The following is an 18305-nucleotide window of genomic DNA, read 5'->3' on the forward strand; positions in this document are numbered from 1 at the left end:
GATGAAATTTGAAAGGGGCCCCATAGGGGCGCGTGGGTGGCTCGGTCGGTTAAGTGTCTGACTTCAGGTCAGGTCGTGATCTTGCGGTTCGTGGGTTCGAGCCCCGCGTCGGGCTCTGTGCTGACGGCTCGGAGCCGGGAGCCTGCTTTGGATTCTGTGTCTCCCTCTCTCTCTGCCCCTCCCTCACTCGTACTCTGTCTGTCTCTCAAAAATAATAAACAATCTCTCTCAATAAATAATAAAAATTAAAAAAAATTAGGTCTAATTAGTATTAGGTCTAATACCTGATACTCCAGATGGTAGCTGGCAGAGTTAATAAGCAAGGGGACTTACAAGGCTTGTCCCAGGCACCACAGGATGAGTAGATGTCTGCACCTGCCACCAGAATCTTCGAAGTATATAGAGGCCTATGTCCAGACAGTCTCCACAACATGTTACTCTCTCAAGTTTGTGTTCTTGAAAAGGCTCCAAGTGCGAGACACGAGTGAGTGGAATGACCTCCCAAAACATACCTGCGCACACACTCTTTCTGTATGAGCGTGCACATCTCCCCTCATTCTCACCTACCCTCACCCATGCTCCCCTCTGGACATAATACGCATTGTTGCATATCCATCCATATTTCTTTTTCATTTTATGTAGAGAGAGTGAGCACTGTGCTTTCAGCTCACTCTCAAGACCATGAGATCAGGACCTGAGCCAAAATCAAGAGTCAGATGCTCAACCCACTGAGCTACCCAGGCTTCCCTTCCCCCCACCCCCCTCCCTATATTTCGGTTTCCCATCCTGGCCAATAGCAGTTCCATGTTAAGGGACACATCGGATCTGTTTACCTGCAAAGAGAGAAATAGCCCAGACCTCGGTTCCTCAACCTCAGCACTCTTGACATCATTCTCTTTGGGGCGGGGGGAGCCGTTCTCGCCTTGTCGGATGTTAAACAGCATTTCCGGCCTCCACCTGCTAGATGCCAAGTGCACACCCTCCCTTGATGGTAAAACCCAGAGTGTCTGCCCTTGGGGACAAATTTGCCCCGGTTGAAAAGTGCTTGTGTAGTTGGGATGCTCACCTCAGATCTGGAGACCCCCCTGCAACGGGCTGTAGATCGTTTCTCCAGCCAAATGGTTGTTCCAGTCCTGCTCCCGAAAGGAAAAGGCAGAGACATACCATTCTGTCCTTAAGGACAGATTTTCACAAAGTAATCTTCGTAACCGATGGGAAAATTGCACAGGCCATCCACTGATGTGTGCAAAGCTAGGTTCCCCCAGCGGCCAGATGCAGCACAGAAATAATAATATTGTGACCACGCATTAATATTGTGACCCCGGCCACATGCCAGGCCCTGCAAAAGCCACTTTATGTCATGTCTTCATTGGATTCTTACAAGAATGTGCTATGGCAGATTCTCACAGTCCCGTTTTAAAGATGGGGAAACCAAGGCTAAGAGAAATGAGCGGCCTCCTCAAGGTCACATGGCCGAGGAGCGCAGAGCCCAAGTCCATCTCCCCCGAATTCAGAACAAATGTCCCGATAGAAACAGTGGTAAAAATGGCATTATAGGGGCGCCTGGCTGGCTCAGTCGGTTAAGCGGCCGACTTCGGCTCAGGTCATGATCTCGCGGTCCGTGAGTTCGAGCCCTGCGTCGGGCTCTGTGCTGACAGCTCAGAGCCTGGAGCCTGTTTCAGATTCTGTGTCTCCCTCTTTCTGACCCTCCCTCGTTCATGCTCTGTCTCTCTATGTCTCAAAAATAAATAAACGTTAAAAATTTAAAAAAAAATGGCATTATAGAGAAGGTGAGCCACGATGTAACTGGGATATCAAATTGTCTAATACCTCAGAAAACAGAAGTAAGAACAAAAGAGTAGAAATCCTGTAGAGGAACTGCCATTCGAAACGAGGGCTCTTGTTTTAAGCCACAAAGACTCAACTCACACTAGCTTAAGGGGGGAAAAAAGTCTGGAGGAATTCATTAGCTCCTACATGGGGGCTCTCCTGGGCACGGTTGGTCCAAGTGTTCAGATGACGCCATCAGATAGATCTCCATCTCCTTCTGTCTCTTGGTTCTGGCCTGTTATTTGTTCAACAGTGGGGTGACAAGAAGAACCAACAATCGCACTAGACCTAGGCTCCACCCCTGCAGCAACCCCAGTGAAAGATCTCCTGATGGTTCCAGCTCTCACTGGCCCAGTGTGGGTCGTATGTCCATTCCTGACCCCATCACAGTAGCCAGGGGACTGGAACGTACTCACTGGTCAGACCTCAGTCCCCTGCCCACCGCCTGCAATGGAGTCACTTCTGCATAAACCACATACCTGAGCATGGGAAAAGAAATTAAGGGAGTCTGACAGAGGGGCAGCAGATATGAAAGCCATCACGGTGTGGCAGCAAAAGTTCTTGATTTGGATCGGATCATCTGGGTGCCCTTGAGCAAGGTGCTATTGCTTCTGTGAACTTGGTTTCTGCATGAGTAAAATAGAGCAGCTAAACTCCAGCTGGGGTCAGAGTGGGGAGGGACTTGATGAGACAGTGCCCAAAAAGACTCCCGCATAGGCACAGGGTGGAGTAAATGCTCACTAACTCCAGTTCCCTTCTTTTTTATTTAAGTTTATTTATTTATTTTGAGAGAGAGAGAGAGAGAGCGTGTGCACACATGCGCGCAACTGGGGGAGGGGCAGAGAGAGGAGAGAAAATCCCAAGCATGCTCTGCACCGTGAGCCTGAGCCCGACGCAAGCCCCATGGGAGGCTGGATCTCACAACGGTGAGATCATGACCTGAGCTGAAACTGAGAGTCCAATGCTTAATCGACTGAGCCACCCAGGTGCCCCAAACCAGCTTCCGTCTTAAACCAGAAAACACTGGCCATGAGGAAGCAGAATGGGATATTGGGGTGGGGGCTGGAGTAGAGAAGGGCTTTCCTCCGTGGCACAAGGAGAAAGGAAAAGTATCCCCCCCTGCTCACATTCCAGGGGCTGTGGTCAACTGTCACCTGCCTAAGGGGAGACACATGCCCCCCCCATTTCATGCAGAGTATGGGGGTCGGGTGTTCCTAAATCGGGTCACCAGGCATGTGGCTCTGGCTCCCTGCCTGGGCACTGCTCATAGCTTCAGAAACCTGCTCAGCCGTGAGCATTCCTCCCCTTAGAGACACCCTGCCCAGCCTCTGCTCCCCACAGGCCTCTGGCTGCAGACTTCACCATGCCAGACTCGATGGGACTTGTGCTTTCTCGTCCACAGGGCTTCCAGAGTGACCCCTACTACCACCTGTCGACCTACCTGTGCTTGTCTCTGGTGCTGGCACAGTTTGTGCTGTCCTGCCTCGTCGATCAACCCCCCTTCTTCCCTAAAGACCCCCAACAGTCTGTAAGTTGCCGTGTCTCCAACCCAGCACCTCCCTTGTCCCTGTTTCATTTCTGGACTCAGTTTCCCCGTGGGACAGAAGGGAGCTAAACTAGGACACGAGCCTTTCATCATTTTTTACCCATTCTTTCATTCAGCAAAATGTGTATTCTATATCTGTGCCCTAGGCTGGCCAACTTTTTCTGATCAGAGCAAGACAAAGTATTTTAGGCTTTGTGGGCCATATGGTCTCCGCGGCATCGATCCAACTCTGCTGCTGCTGCACAGATAGTATGTCAAAGGAGCATGGCTGTATTCCAGTAAAACTTTACTTGCAGAAACAGGCACTGTGCCAGATCTGGCCCAGGAGCTGTGGTCCAGTCCCTGCGCTGTACCCCAGCTAGGTGCCGAGGATCTATGGCAAACAAGCAGACGTAGTCCCTGTCCTCATGCAGCTAACAGCCAAGTAGAGCAACCAGACATTAATCACATAATTGCACAAGCACGTAGAAAGTTACATTTGGGGCAAGTGCCCTGCAGGAGAAATTCGGGGTCCGTGAGAGTTTACAACAGGTAGCACTGAACTAGCCTGTGAAATCAGGAAAGAATTCTCTGAGGAAGAGACAGTTGAGCTAAGGTCACCTAAGGAAAAAAAATGCTCAGTGACATGAGTAATCAAATGAAGACTCTAGAACTTTTTTGTTCTGTGAGAATGAAAGAAAACATTAAAAATTGATAATAAGCTGTGATGGCAAAGATGTGGTGAAATAAGCAGTCTCGTGCTCTAGTGGTAAAAGGCGAAGACGCGTGCAGTTTTTCTGGAGCAGCTGGCAACGTCTCAGGACAGATCCCTCCGCACTTCTCACCAAATTCACTGAGGGATGTTGTCGAGGATGTTATTGTCTGTGTCACACATGCTCCGTGCTTCTAGGAGCTTCTTAGTCTCAGTATTAGTAATAGTTGTTCCCCTGGGAAGCTGTTAGTTCTTACCTATTGGTTGCTGTCAGATTTGTGGCACAAATCGCTTTGGGCCTTACCTGCTAGGAAGCACCTAGCCCACGGGTATTCACCTGTAACAAGCAGTCAGGGCATCTCAATGCGCACTTCTAGTAATACCGAGCTCATGGTCCGTTCATCCGGTCTTCCTGACCTTGGTTCCCTTGCCCTTATACTGGCCGTGGAATGTGAGACTTGCGTCCTTCACCACCACCATCTCTTGTCTTTACAGAATCCATGCCCAGAGGCTGGAGCTTCCTTCCCCTCCAAGGCCATGTTCTGGTGGGTTTCTGGGTAAGTAGAGTAGCAGGGAAGGGGCCCAGGTGCATTTGCTTTCTTATTCGTCACTACAGCTCTTCCCCCCAAGACGTTTCCGGTCAAGCCTACCAAGGTCAGCCAGGCTTTCTTCCTCCCAGCCTCAGTGCTTCTCTGTCCGATGTCAGTGTGTCCAATCTCCACACCCCATTCCCATTCACTCACTGGAGTGAGATCTGGGTTTGAGTCTGGCTTTCCTTCTTAGCTGGCCCGTATCACAAACATTCAGGACCTCAGTTTTCCCCTCTGTAAAAGGGGAACAGCTCTACCTTCATTAAATGTACATTGCTTAGTGCTTATGCACAGTAGGTGCTCAACAAAACCAAATCTATTCCTTGGCTGCATTCGTTCCACCAGCATCTAATATGCACCTGCTATTTGCTAAGCACCGGGAGTAAGGACAGAAGAGACCACATCTTTACTCCCCAGAGGCTCCCAGAGGTGGAGAAGACATGTGTTTCTCCAGGGCCAGCACACCAGGCAGTGAGGATGCCCTGTCCCCTCCAGACCACATTGCAGTCAGATCTTGGCAGCCCCTGGATTCAAATCCTGGCCTCGCCATTTCCTGGCTGTGTGACCCTGGGCAAGCTGCTAAACCTCCCTGCATCTCAGTCCCCGCCCCTGAAAAAGGATAATAAGAGCATCTACCTAATAGGGGTGTGGGAATTAAATGAAATAAGGCTTCAAAGCACTGAGCACAGGGTCTGGCCCATAATGAGTACTATACAAAGTGGTTGGTGAATACATAAAGACTAGAATGCCCTCGGGGTGAGGAATTGATGGGAAGTGCATACAGTTTGGCCAAACAGCTCTAGAGAGGACCTAGCCCTCTTTTTCCCAAATGTAGGCATTTGCGGATCATTCTTCAAGCTTTTTGCCTTATTGGGATTTTATTTTCCTTCCTTTACTTAGTGGTTTTTTTTCTATTTTTAAACTCATTTTTCTTTCTTTTTTTAAAAACTTTTTAAAAAAGTTTATTTGTTTTAAGACAGAGAAAGAGAGGGAGAGAGAGAATTAGCAAGGGAGGGACTGAGAGAGAGGACGACACAGGATCAGAAGTGGGCTCTATGCCGACAGTGCAGAGCCCGATTTGGGGCTTGAACCCACAACCCGTGAGATCATGACCCAAGTCGAAGTTGGATGCCCAACCGACAGAGCCACCCAGGCGCCTGGTTTTGGGTTTTTTTTTTTTTCTTTAAATCAACTCACTTTTTCTACTTTAATAAACTTTTTTTAAAGGAAACTTTCTATCACTGCCAAGTTGGAAAAAAACCTATTAAATCACTTGCCACATAGATCTCCTCCCCTCAAAATTTCAGTGAAAACCAGGTCATGTTAATAATTTCTAGGTCAGAACTAGATTGGCTGAATTTGCTCTGCATTAAAAAAACAAAAGGAGGGGCGCCTGGGTGGCTCAGTCGGTTGAGCGTCCGACTTCAGCTCAGGTCACGATCTCACGGTCCGTGAGTTCGAGCCCCACGTCGGGCTCTGGGCTGATGGCTCAGAGCCTGGAGCCTGCTTCCGATTCTGTGTCTCCCTCTCTCTCTGCCCCTCCCCCGTTCATGCTCTGTCTCGCTCTGTCTCAAAAATAAATAAATGTTAAAAAAAAATAAAAATAAAAATAAAAAAAAGGAACTTGGAAAGTCTCCGAGGCGAGCTTAGGACCAGCAGCAAACAAGACCATCTCCTTGGTATTATCAGGAAAATTACAGACACCTGAGAAGTAATAAACCACGCTCCCGCCTTGAAGTCTAGAGTAATTGATCTCTTGTGTATGTGTGCTGGCCCCCAGCTTGGCAAGGACAGACTGAAGACAGAGCAGACCGTTCCAATTGGCAGGTGGTGGTTTTAATAAGCAAGGAAACTTAGGAGGCTTGTCCTGGGCGGCCACAAAGTGAATAGATCTCCTCACCCGCCTGCCAGAATCTTACAAGTTAATGCGGGGGCCTCAGCGGGGTTCAGGCACATCTACCAACCAGATAGTCTCAACAACACATTGCCTTCTCAAGGCTGCATCCTTGAAATGACTTTTAGTGCAGGCAGAGTGGGCAGATCCTACTTTCCAAGGACAGAGGACGGGCGAGGAGCCTCTGATTGCCCACGTCCAGCTTGTGGGACACCCGGAGGTCATGTCCTCTCCGTGACCGCCTCCAATAATGTGCCACCTACAATCCAGTCCAAGTGTTGGTAAACTCTCATTTTAAGGTGAGAAAATTGAGATCCACTGGTGGGAAGGGAGGTGCCCAAGGTGACAGAGCTGAAAACTGGTTTTATTTGACAAATCTTTGGTCCTGTGTCAGGAGGTGAGGATATAGAGGAGGAGAATAAAGGCAAGTACTTTTTGCCCCCATGGAATTTACCATCCAGTGGAGGAGAAAGACACTCAACATATAACCATATCAAAAAAGTAAGTCATAATGGCAACAAGCATTGTAAAGAAAAGCTCAGGAAAAAAGTCTATAATAGGAAAATCTACGTGGACTGAAGGGCCATCAAGTGGGTATCTAAAGAAATCACATCTAAGCCCAGGAAGCGGCCAGGTGAAGAGTGGCAGGAAAAGGGTTCTAAGCAGAGCAATGTACATGTGCAAAGGTCCTGAGGCCAGGTGGCTGCAGAGGTGAACAAGGCACTTAAAGCTGAGGGTGGAGCTCAGGTTTCCAACTCTGGACTTCTGACTCTGGGGAGGTTTATTTCCCTCGCCACACAGGCTGTCCATTGATTAAGTCACTGAGTGTCTCTGAACCTCGATTTCTTCTCCTCATCTGTAAAATAGGTCAATAGTTATCACCGAGTGTTCTTGTGTAAGATTTAATGGGATGATCTTTGTAAACTGGGAAGTGCCCCACAAATGTTGGGGGTGCTGAGGCTAAATGCTTTCATTTTCCTGAGGGGCCAGGAGAGGAAAAGTGACTTACTCAGGGTCACATAGCTCCCAGGGCAGGACCCTGTGGGGGAGGGGAGGAGAGCATGGCGGGAAGAGCTTGTCCTGGTGACTCTCTTTTTACAGGCTGGTCTGGAGAGGCTACAGGAGGCCGCTTGGGCCAAAAGACCTCTGGTCACTTGGGCGAGAAAACTCCTCAAAAGAAATTGTTTCCCAGCTTGAGAGGGCATGGAGGAGAAACCGCAGTGCGGCCCAGCGGTGAGTGTGTGAGAAACGAGAGCCCGGCCCAACGCTTGGCCAGCAAAGCTCATCACTTGGCCCCGAGTACGACCCCAGACCCTACTCTGGGCTCCACTGCCATAGTCCCCTGCCTGCCAGCTGATCCCAGTAAGCATGAACTGACCAGGCCCAAGGGACATTTCCTCCCAGAGTGCTTCGCAGCTTCCAAGAGGACACAGTGGGTGCCTCCAGAGGGAAGCTTGGATGTTGGGACAGCAGACAGGAAACAGATGGGGAGTGAAAGGTTCTGTGGTGGTCCACAACGTGCAGCCAACTACTTACTATCTAACCCGAGGGATTCGTTCCCTGGGCCTCAGTTTTCTTATCTGTTCAACGAGGATGCCATTAGCTTCTGGGGGATGAAAAAAAATTATTTGTAGAAAAGAACTGAGCAAATACCCCAACAATGGTAAAAGCTCCAGTAGTGTCAATTATCTGGAGGATTTCCAGCCCTTTCTAGTCCTGCCAGCTCTGCCTCACCCTTGCCCTCTGTGGCATCTCTGGAAACTTCTGTGGTCCCCTCTGACTCTGAGGAACCCAGTTGGGAACCTCTGGTCTACAGAAAAGAGCTGTCAACATAGGATTCATTAAACGTGGGTTAAAGCAGTCTTGCCATGAAGTAGTTGATGACTTTGGCCAAATCACGTGCACTTCGTGTTTCAGGGGACTGACAAAAGTGCCTTCGCCCTGTGGGAAGAGTTAGAGGGTTCCCCTGTGTACTTTAGGATTTTTGGGGGGTTGTTGCATCCTCCAAATTAGAAGAAGTGAGAGACAGTCTTTTGGCTCACATAGCTTAGAAGGTAGGTCTAGCCTCAGGTGTGGCTGGATCCAGGGGCTTGCCTAATATCCAAATTCTTTCTCTCCATCTCTCAGCTCAGCTGATGTATTGGCTCGCCTCATATCCTGCCAGTGCAGTAACCCCAGCAGGAGTGTCTGTCCTAGCGTCTGTAGAGAAAATGCTAGGGAAGGCATTGGCTGACTCGAGTCAGGACCAATGCCATAGCCGGGGGCAGCCCCATGATCGGTAGCCCCTTCAGAGCCACAGTGGGGTATGTTTTCCCAAAAGGGGTAAATGATATGAGCAAGTCAAAATAGCAACTCATTGCAGGAGTATTTTGTTGAATTGCCCCTCTAGTCTTACATGATTTCTAAGTGGCCGAATTCATTCAAAAGGACCTTAGAGGGGGGCGTCTGAGTGGCTCAGTCGGTTAAGCGTCCCATCTCACGATTTGTGAGTTCGAGCCCCACATGGGACTCTGCACTGACAGCTCAGAGCCTGGGGTCTGCTTCGGATTCTGTGTCTCCCTCTCTCTCTGCCCCTCCCCCACTCACACTGTCTCTCTCAAAAAGATATAAACATTAAAAAAAAAAAAAAAAAAAAGAGTCCTAGAGGTCTTGCCCACTCTCTCCCAGCTGTGACCTCCCCTCAGGGGCATGAGAATATTGCAGCCAGGATAGAAACATTCTCCAGGACAGATTAAGAATCCATAGCAATCGACAGAAGACACGGCCATACAAAGGCCTCCCTGAGTTTTTTTCTGAGTTGACTGATTACACACAGAAAGAACCTTGGTTTTATTTCTGAAGTATTTTGCAATTTTGGGGGGAAGGGAGAGGACGTCATCCTGAGAGGTCAGGAACCAGCCACTCGCAGACCAGGTCAGGTTCCCAAGGTATGTTTGGTCCATGTGTTGTTCGGGGTTTTTTTCTTTTTTTTAAAGTTGCCAGTATTTAAAACATTGGAGATTTCATATAAAAATCTGGAATTCTGGTGTCTTTTAAAGGACATGGGCAGTGCCGGGTCACGTCCCCTGCATGGCAACAGGGGAGTGGATCTGGGCAGGCCCCAGTGGGCAGGGCATTGGTTGGCCACAGTCTGTTCCACTCCCTTTTGTTTTCCCAACTTGGACCTGGACAGTCACCCCCTGCCTCTTCCTGTGGTCACGGGTACACCGTGCACTAAATGGCCCCCGGTCCAGAGACCTAAAACCTGGAATGTGAAACCCACTGGAAAGGAGGAACCTGGTTACAGAGCCTTCAGGTGGATCCCAGGGATTCCGAATTCTGGGGTGAGCAACCAGAACAGGACTGAGCAAAACATCCAGCTGGAAAGAGGCCTTCATCATCATCTCCTGGCCACCCCATTTGGCAGATGGAAACACTGAGGCTCAGGGAAACGGGGACAGAGCAGGCATTTGAATCTCAGGCTCCTGCCTCCAAGGCAGGTTCTGTCCATCAAACCAGATTTCCTTCCTTCCTTCCTTCCTTCCTTCCTTCCTTCCTTCCTTCCTTCCACAAATCTTCACAACCGTATGCACATTTATTTATTTTTGAGAGACAGAGAGAGACAGAGCACAAGCGGGGGACGGGCAGAGAGAGAAGGAGACACAGAATCCGAAGCAGGCTCCAGGCTCCGAGCTGTCAGCACAGAGCCCCATGTGGGGCTCGAACTCATAAACCGTGAGATCATGACCTGAGCCCAAGTCGGACGCTTAAGGGACTGAGTGGTTGACACTCCTGTTAGGCCCTTTATACACGTCCCACATCTGTTATTTTTTCCATTCATTTGACAAGTATTTATTGAGTGCCTACTACATTTAGGAGCTGAATATGGGGGGGTGGGTGGAATACAAGCGAAGTCTACCCACCTGGAGTGCTAACAAGGTAATTACATAAAGGTGAATATTGGAGAGAGCGAGCAGGGCCTTGAGGGCAACGAATTAAACCCTGGGCTGTGATGAGGAGGGGTGGCCAGGTGACAAGAAGGTGACATCTTCTTGGCATTGGAGGCCCAAATACCAAAATGTTTGTGAGCAGCAAGCCGTGCCCAGCTGAGCGACAGACCCTCCAGAGATGCCAAATCAAACAAGCCGGACCGTGGTCAAGGGGCAAGGGGGCAAGGCCTTGGCTTGTTAGCGAAGGTCTGGCCACCAGTGTTCGCCAAGGTTGGGGTTTTTTTTCCCCCCTTCTTTCTAAAGATTTTTGTCAGTGGGGCTCGCAAAGAGGAACTATGCGAATCACGAATTGCGACCCGGTCTCAAACCCCTGCTCTGTCCTCACTGTGTGACCTCAAGCAGCTATCACCACCTTTCAGAGCCTCAGTCTTCCCCTCGGGAAAACGGGGAGTCCATGGTAGGGAAGTCCACCAGGCAGGGAAGTCCAGAAAAACCAACAAGCTGGTGCATGTACAGGGCTGATCCCAGAGCCCAGCCCCAGGTCCCGGCTCTGTAAACAGGCACTGAAATTACTGATAACCCCAGAGGTTGTCGGAGCTGGAAGAAGCTCAAAGAGTGGGACCAGCCCCTTCCTTGCAAGCATGAGGACACAGAGGCACAGAGAAGGCGATTGTCTGCCCAAGGCCACACAGCACCCAGACTCTCAGCTGCTGAGGACCTGCCTGCCTGGCTCTCCCTTGCACTCCCCACCTTCCCCCCAGTTTCCATCTGTGGTTTCATCCAGACCAGGAATGCTGGGCCCATGGACATCAGCTGTGATTCTAAACTGGTTCTAGACCAGCTCTAAACCACCTAAGGGCTAGCCAGTTACGCAAGGGAGGGGGAGGAGTTGCATTAATGGCTCACAGAATGCCTAGGCTCTGAAGGCACAGAGCTGGGATCAAATCCCACACACTTCTCAGCTGTGTGCCCTTGGGCAAGGTCATTCTAAACCTTCTTTTCCCCATCTGTGAAATGGGGTTAACACCTAGCTGGCCAGCTTCTTCAGAGGGCTGAGGAGTGCCTGGCACATAGTAGGTGCTCAATGCGTGTGCAGTGCCATCAGCATCCGTAACGCCGTAGGGCAGCCCTCCTGCCCTGCCCCTTCCTTCCTGCCCCGTTGTCTCATAAAGGGGTCCTCTGGGGGACACAGAAGAACAGTTGAGAGAGCAAGGCGGGATGCTTACCCAGTCATCCCCCTTGTTGGGAAAATGGTCCTGTAATGCCTGGTCCTACTGGAAACTCATCTGCCACCTCTGAGAATATGTGAAAGGACTATCTTAGTCCATTCAGGCACTGTAACAAAATACCATAGGCTGAGTGGCTTCTAAACCACAGACATTCATTTCTCACCGCGCTGGAGGCAAGGCTGGGCACTCCGAGATCAAAACCCCACAGATGCGGTGTCGTGGGGGCCTGCCTCCTGGTTTATAGATGGCTGCGTCTAAGGCTGTTCTCACATGCTGGAAGGAAGAAGGAGCTGTCTGCTCCCATTCATGAGGGCTTTCCCCTCATGACCTCATCACCTCCCCAAAGCCCCACCTCCAAATACCATCACCCTGGGGGTTAGATTTCAACATGTGAGTTTTGGTGCAGGACGGAAACAAATATTCAGTCTCTTGCAATGACCCAGAGCCATTTTCTCCTCTCCCGTAAGGCACACCAAGGCAGGAGCAGCTAAAAGGTATGGCACGGAGGTCCCAGAGACGGAGGTCTTCCTGCAGCAAGAAGGGAGCCAGAGCGGCTCGCTGCTGAGGGCCATCTGGCAGATGTTCCGTTCCACCTTCCTCCTGGGGACCCTGAGCCTTGTCATCTGTGATGTCTTCAGGTTTGCTGTCCCCAAGCTCCTCAGGTGGGTCCAGACCTTGGGTGCCTTGCTAAGGCTGGTGGTCCTTTCCTTAATGGTGTCTTTCCAGAGTCAGGGGGCACCAGCTCTCTTTCTTCCTCTGCCTAGTCCTCCAGTGCCCAGGGCACTGGAGAGTGGGTGAAAAGGATACTGAGGAAGGGAAAAAAGTACGGAGAAATTGACTAGCCTCAGGGAGAGAAGATGAATGAACTCAACCCCGACTGTATCAGTTAGCTTTTGCCGTACAACAAAACAACCCAAAAGCGAGGGGCTTACAACCACTTCCTTAGCGCGTGATAATGTGGGTCAGCAGTTGGGGCTGGGCTCGGCTGGGCAGTTCTTCTTCCGTCAGCTGGGTTCCCCCGTGTGTCTGTGCTCAGCCGTGTGTGAAGCTGGCCGGGGGCTGGCTGGTCGGAGACGGTCTCAGCTGGGACAGCGTGTCTCTGCTCCATGCGATCTCTCATGGCCCACAGTGCTAGCTCTGGCTTGTTCACATGGCCACTTGGCAGGGCTTAAAGACCCAGAGCAAAAGGGCCACTTTCTCTTGAGGCCTCGGGCTGGGGGCTGGCACAGTTTTACCTGCACTGTTTTCTGGGCCAAAGCTGGTTGTACGGCCAGCCCAGATTCAGGGGATAGTCGATTTGTGTGCTGTGGCTACCATGACAGTATTACAGGCTGGGTGGCTGAGACAACAGAAATCCATCTTCGCACAGTGCTGGCGACGAGAGGTCCAAGATCAAGACGGATTTTATGAGGCCTCTCTCTTGGACGTGCTGTGTCCTCACATGGTCTTTCTTCTGTGTGTGTGTGTGTGTGCCCGTAGTATCTCCTTGTGTGTGCAAGTTTGCTCTTAGAAGGACACCAATCAAATGGGATTACGGTTCCACCCTCATGGCCTTATTTTTTATTTTATTTTTTTTTCCAACGTTTTATTTTATTTTTGGGACAGAGAGAGACAGAGCATGAACGGGGGAGGGGCAGAGAGAGAGGGCGACACAGAATCGGAAGCAGGCTCCAGGCTCCGAGCCATCAGCCCAGAGCCCGACGCGGGGCTCGAACTCACGGACCGCGAGATCGTGACCTGGCTGAAGTCAGACGCTTAACCGACTGCGCCACCCAGGCGCCCCCCTCATGGCCTTATTTTAACTAAACTTCCCCTTGAAAGGCCCGATCTCCAAATACAGATGCATTCTAAAGTACTGGGAATTAGGATTTAACATAGGTATTTGGTGGGGGCACAATTCAGCCCATAGCACGTGGAGACAAAATACTCCCCTCCAGGTCAAAGGAGCAGCAATCACATTCAAAATGAATGTGCAGGGGGTGCTAAGTCTGACGTCGGCATAGGTCATGACCTTGCGGTCCGCGAGTTCGCGCCCCGCGTCGGGCTCTTTGCTAACAGCTGAGAGCCCGGAGCCTGCTTCGGATTCTGTGTCTCCCTCTTTCTCTGCCTCTCCCCTGCTTGCTCTCTGTCTCTCTCTCAAAAATAAATAAACATTAAAAAAAATTGTTTTTAAAAAGAAAATGACTGTGGACAGTGGGAGAAATCACTTGCATTTTTGCAGAAATTATCTACCACTCTGTCTGATCCTCTATACCTTGCCAGGCTCAGGCAAAAGGAACGACCATGGATGCCTTCTCTTACCGCTCGTACTCTCCCTCTCTCGAAAGCCTTTTTCTGGAGTTTACTGGTAATCCCACAACCCCGGCCTGGAAAGGGTATCTCCTCGCGGTGCTGATGTTCCTCTCTGCCTTCCTGCAATCAGTATGGGAGCAGCAGTCCATGTACAGACTCAAGGTGCTGCAGATGAGGCTGCGAACAGCCATTACTGGCCTGGTGTACAGGAAGGTGAGCCCTGGGCGAGAGGTGCGGGTCTTTCCCGTCTCCCCATCTCTTCCGAATTTATATGAAACGTTCTAGCCCAAAAGGGCCACATCATATCATCTGTGCCTGAAAATGCCCTCATTCATTACTTTACTACACTCTCACCTTCTTGGTTATTTCCATAAGACCTTGAGTGATCTGACCCTGGCACCTCTCCAACTCTATAACAACACACACCTGCTCTCTTGCTCAACCCACTCCAGCCACAAACATACCAGGCAACCTCCGACCTCAGGACCTTTGCGCTTGCTGTTGCCACTACCTGGACACCCTTTCCATTTCTTTTCATGTACTTTCCACTCATCCCCCATGAGGATAAAGGGCTAATCTTGGGGCTGTGTGGAAACCAGATGGAAGCAGATTAACAGCTACATCCCCAGGCAACGCTGCTTATGGTAAAAATGACGACCCATTGGTAAATTCATCTGGGCTGAAAGTTCTGTCGGTGGAGCATGAGTACCTGATGGGAAGCCGTAGCTTGGAGCTTCTTTTCCTGCAACGGCTCTTGTCCCCTTGGGAGCCCTGGGAGTGGCGCTCACAAGACTATCTGCCGTAAGACTATCGGACTCTCTGGCTCCCGTGGGGTCTGGAGCCCCTGAGCCTGGGCCACCCAGTCCCCGCGAGTCTCCTGTCACGCCCGCGCTGTCCCCTGGGGGAGAACCGGGGCAAAGGGAACAGCCCCTGGACGGCTGTGTGGACGGCTCCCCTGACCGCGTGGCTGCTGTGTCTTAGACCCGTGTCTCCCCCCCACGCAAGCTCCGGGTCAGTGTGGCCCGTCTGGTCTTGTGAATCCACGTGCCGAGCTGAGGCTTGAGGCCGTTGCTCTCCCATGCCCACCCTTAGGGGAGCCCTGCCCGTCTCCTCAGAGGTCAGCCCCCGGCTCCCCGCGCTGCTCTGCCTCCCCGTTAACCGTGTCTGCTTATTTTCCGGACCTGGTACGTAGACAGGGCTAGCCAATTTCTAGACGTAGGAAATGACTCTCCAGGAGCGCCCCTTTCATGCCAACTACCCAGTCCAGAGCCCACACTCCCGATCGCCCCCTGATGGGGCTCTCGACACTCTGGGCCCCCACACGCCTGCCCCAGTCACCCCAGGGCCAGGTGCTGGACGAAGGACAGCTCCTGTGCCCCAGAGCCCACCAAAATTACTCAAGCTAGCCAACCCTGCTTACCCTCACCAACCCTTCCTCCCTGTGAACACCACAATTAAGGCCCCACAGTCCACCTTGCTAATAGGCAATAATAGTAATTATTATTATTGATGTTACTGAATAATATTATCTTAAAACATTGCTTCGTAACATGCCTCATAACTGCCATTAAAGAAGGAACTATGTAAGTTGTGATTTAATTTTCCTCCCCACTTCAAACTCTGCTGTGGGAGAGCAAGCCCCCTGCCTCTATCTTCTCGGTACTCAGTTCACTGTGAGGCCCAGACTAGGTACTCGATAAAGACTGGAAGATTCTTCTGGAGATTTTCTACTCAGTCCTTCCTGGCTCACTCATTTACCCCCTTACTTCTTCCCTCACACACTCAGCAGAGACGATGGCAAATAGAGCTTAGCATTCAACAGGCTGGAAGGGGTCCACTGTGACCCCAGGGCCCACATCTGGGGCTGCCAGAGAACCAGGTCTGGTGTGTGAGGGGCACCATGTAGATGCCTTCAGGGAATTGATCTAACACCCTGTCTAGCTCCTGTCTCGCCTTGGTCATCCTAGATTCCAAGCTTGGCCTAGCCTTTTAGAAGGCCCTTCAACTTTGGGTAAGTTGGTCAACTTCTCTGTGCCTCAGTTTCCTTGGCTGTAAAGTGGGGTTAGCAATTCTGCACTTCATTGATCCCAGTCTCACTTTTTTTTTTAACCCTTCTGAAATCAAGATGTATATCATGTGTCTTAATTTAATCGCATTTACTTTTTTTGCCCTTAGTGACACAAAAACAGAGCGTTTCGTCCGTAGCATTGTAGACTGAATGAGATATGGCAGCACCTACTCCATCTGGTTGTGGGTTGGGCCCCATCACAGAAAACGGTGACCCTGTTCATTTAGCACAGTGCCTGGGGCATGGTTGGAATTCAGGAAATGATCCCCAGTATCATCATGAACCCAAGGGTTTTATATATTGTGCTACTAACTTACCACAACAGTGTTTTAGGGATGTCAGAGGATTTTTTTCTTTGGTCATCTCTCCAAATTCTCACGACGGCCCTGGGAGGTTGGCTCAGGAGATTCACTAGCCCACTTTACAGACGAGTGAACTGAGGCTAGATAGGGAAGAGACCTGCCTCTGCCAGCAAGGGCAGACCAGCTTAGACCCCAGACCGGCCAGGCGGCTGTGCTCTTGCTCCGTCCACGCTTTGGGCCTCCCTGCCCTCCTCCGCCCCACTCGTCCCGTCCTTCCCTCTGGCTCAGGTCTCCATCCTCCCGCCCCGCCCAGGTCCTGGTCCTGTCCAGCGCCTCCAGAAAAGCCAGCACGGTGGGTGACGTGGTCAACCTGGTGTCCGTGGACGTGCAGCGGCTGACCGAGAGCGTCGTCTACCTTAACGGGCTGTGGCTGCCGATTATCTGGATCATCATCTGCTTCGTCTACCTCTGGCAGGTGTGCCACAGTTCACAGGCCCCCGGCAGGTGTATCAGCGGCGTAGCGACAGTGAGCGAGCATAGAGTGGTCCCGAGTACCATCCAGTGGGTGTCGTCACGGTGACTGTAGATCTACGCCTACTGCCCCTACCCTACGGGACACGGGGCCAGCACCCTTTCTGACTGGCCGCCTTGTAGCCAGGGCCCAGCATGCACTGGGCACACGTAGGAAGAGGGAGGGGGACGAAGGACTCCTGGGAAAATGCAGAGCCATTAAAGGGGCAGACCCCTGACCCCAGCAAATCTGCAGAAGACCCACCCATCACCCTCCTGGTCTTTTGGTGGATGGTCCCTAACATCAGAAGGTCACCCTGAAATCCTGGCCCGGCTGGGGCGGGGCAGACATTGAAGTTGCCACAGTTAGCATCTGTAGCATTTTTCTCCAAATGATACTATTTTTGCCAGAGAAAGCTTAACCTTCCTTTCACCTTTCTTTGAGTATTTTCCCAATCCTGGCGGTGGGCTGGTTTGCCTTCCGGGCACTTCTCCATTTGGCCACTGGGTGGCGCGATTGCTGCATAAATGAAACAAACAGGCTTGCTCTGTGGTCAAGGAGATTACAAAATCGTGTTCTTAAAAGCCGAGAGGGGAAACTGAGGGCCACAGACTGAAGAGGGGTGGGGCTTGTCTAGAGACTGGGCCCAAATGACGCGGGAGGAATCTCAAACAGTCACAACCACTTAGAAATCATCTCCCCCACCCCCAGCTCCACATTTGCACCAAAGCAGGGGCGCCTCTGTGGCTCAGTTGGTTAAGCCTCTGCCTTCGGCTCAGGTCATGATCTTGCAGTTCTTGAGTTCGAGCCCCACATCGGGCTTTCTGCTGTCAGCCTGTCAGCACAGAGCCCGCTTCGGATCCTCTGTCTCCCCTCTCTGCTTTTCCCCCGCTTGCACTCTCCCCCCCTAAAAAAAAATAGAGGGGGGGGGAACCAAAGCCAAGAGGGAACATAACTGTCCCAAAGTCACAAAGCTGGTGGGGGTAGGGCTGTCAGACAAAATACAGGATGTCCGGTTAAATATGACTTTTAGAGAAACCGAATAATTTCTTAGGATAAGTATATCCCAAATATAGCATGGGACATACTTATACCAAAAAGCCATTTGCTGTTTCATCTGAAATTCGTACTTGCCGAGGCATCCTATATGTTTTTTGGCTAAATCTGGCAACCTTGTCAGGGGTGAAATGAAGACCTAGGATAACGACTGTATGACACGGGCACTTACTCTAGGTGACGGGCAATGCTGGATGTCCCTTTCACGGATGAGGACACTGCTGCTTAGGGAGGTTAGGCAGTTTGCATGAGTGTCCTCAGCAAGTGTCAGCTGGCTGCCCTCGCCAGCTTCCCTGGGATGCCCTGCCTTAGGACCCAGGTCTGACCAAATCCCTCGGTGTCTTCAGCCGGGCTCCTGGAGGCGTCT

General features: G+C 51.1%; 1 protein-coding gene across 1 annotated transcript in view; it reads left to right on the forward strand.

The window, feature by feature from the left end:
• Positions 1–18305, forward strand: part of ABCC6 (ATP binding cassette subfamily C member 6) — a 51666-nt gene that overhangs the window by 4853 nt on the left and 28508 nt on the right. Inside the window, exons 5-10 of the mRNA XM_047087813.1 lie at positions 3233–3358; positions 4563–4624; positions 7653–7784; positions 12177–12371; positions 14037–14214; positions 16685–16846. Coding sequence (XP_046943769.1) covers positions 3233–3358; positions 4563–4624; positions 7653–7784; positions 12177–12371; positions 14037–14214; positions 16685–16846 — 855 coding nt within the window. The remainder of the gene's footprint in view (positions 1–3232; positions 3359–4562; positions 4625–7652; positions 7785–12176; positions 12372–14036; positions 14215–16684; positions 16847–18305) is intronic.

The sequence above is a fragment of the Lynx rufus genome, unplaced genomic scaffold (genome assembly GCF_022079265.1).
Source record: "Lynx rufus isolate CCGP_SWC_20201006 ecotype Redwood Valley unplaced genomic scaffold, mLynRuf1.p SCAF_23, whole genome shotgun sequence".
Classification (NCBI taxonomy): domain Eukaryota; kingdom Metazoa; phylum Chordata; class Mammalia; order Carnivora; family Felidae; genus Lynx; species Lynx rufus.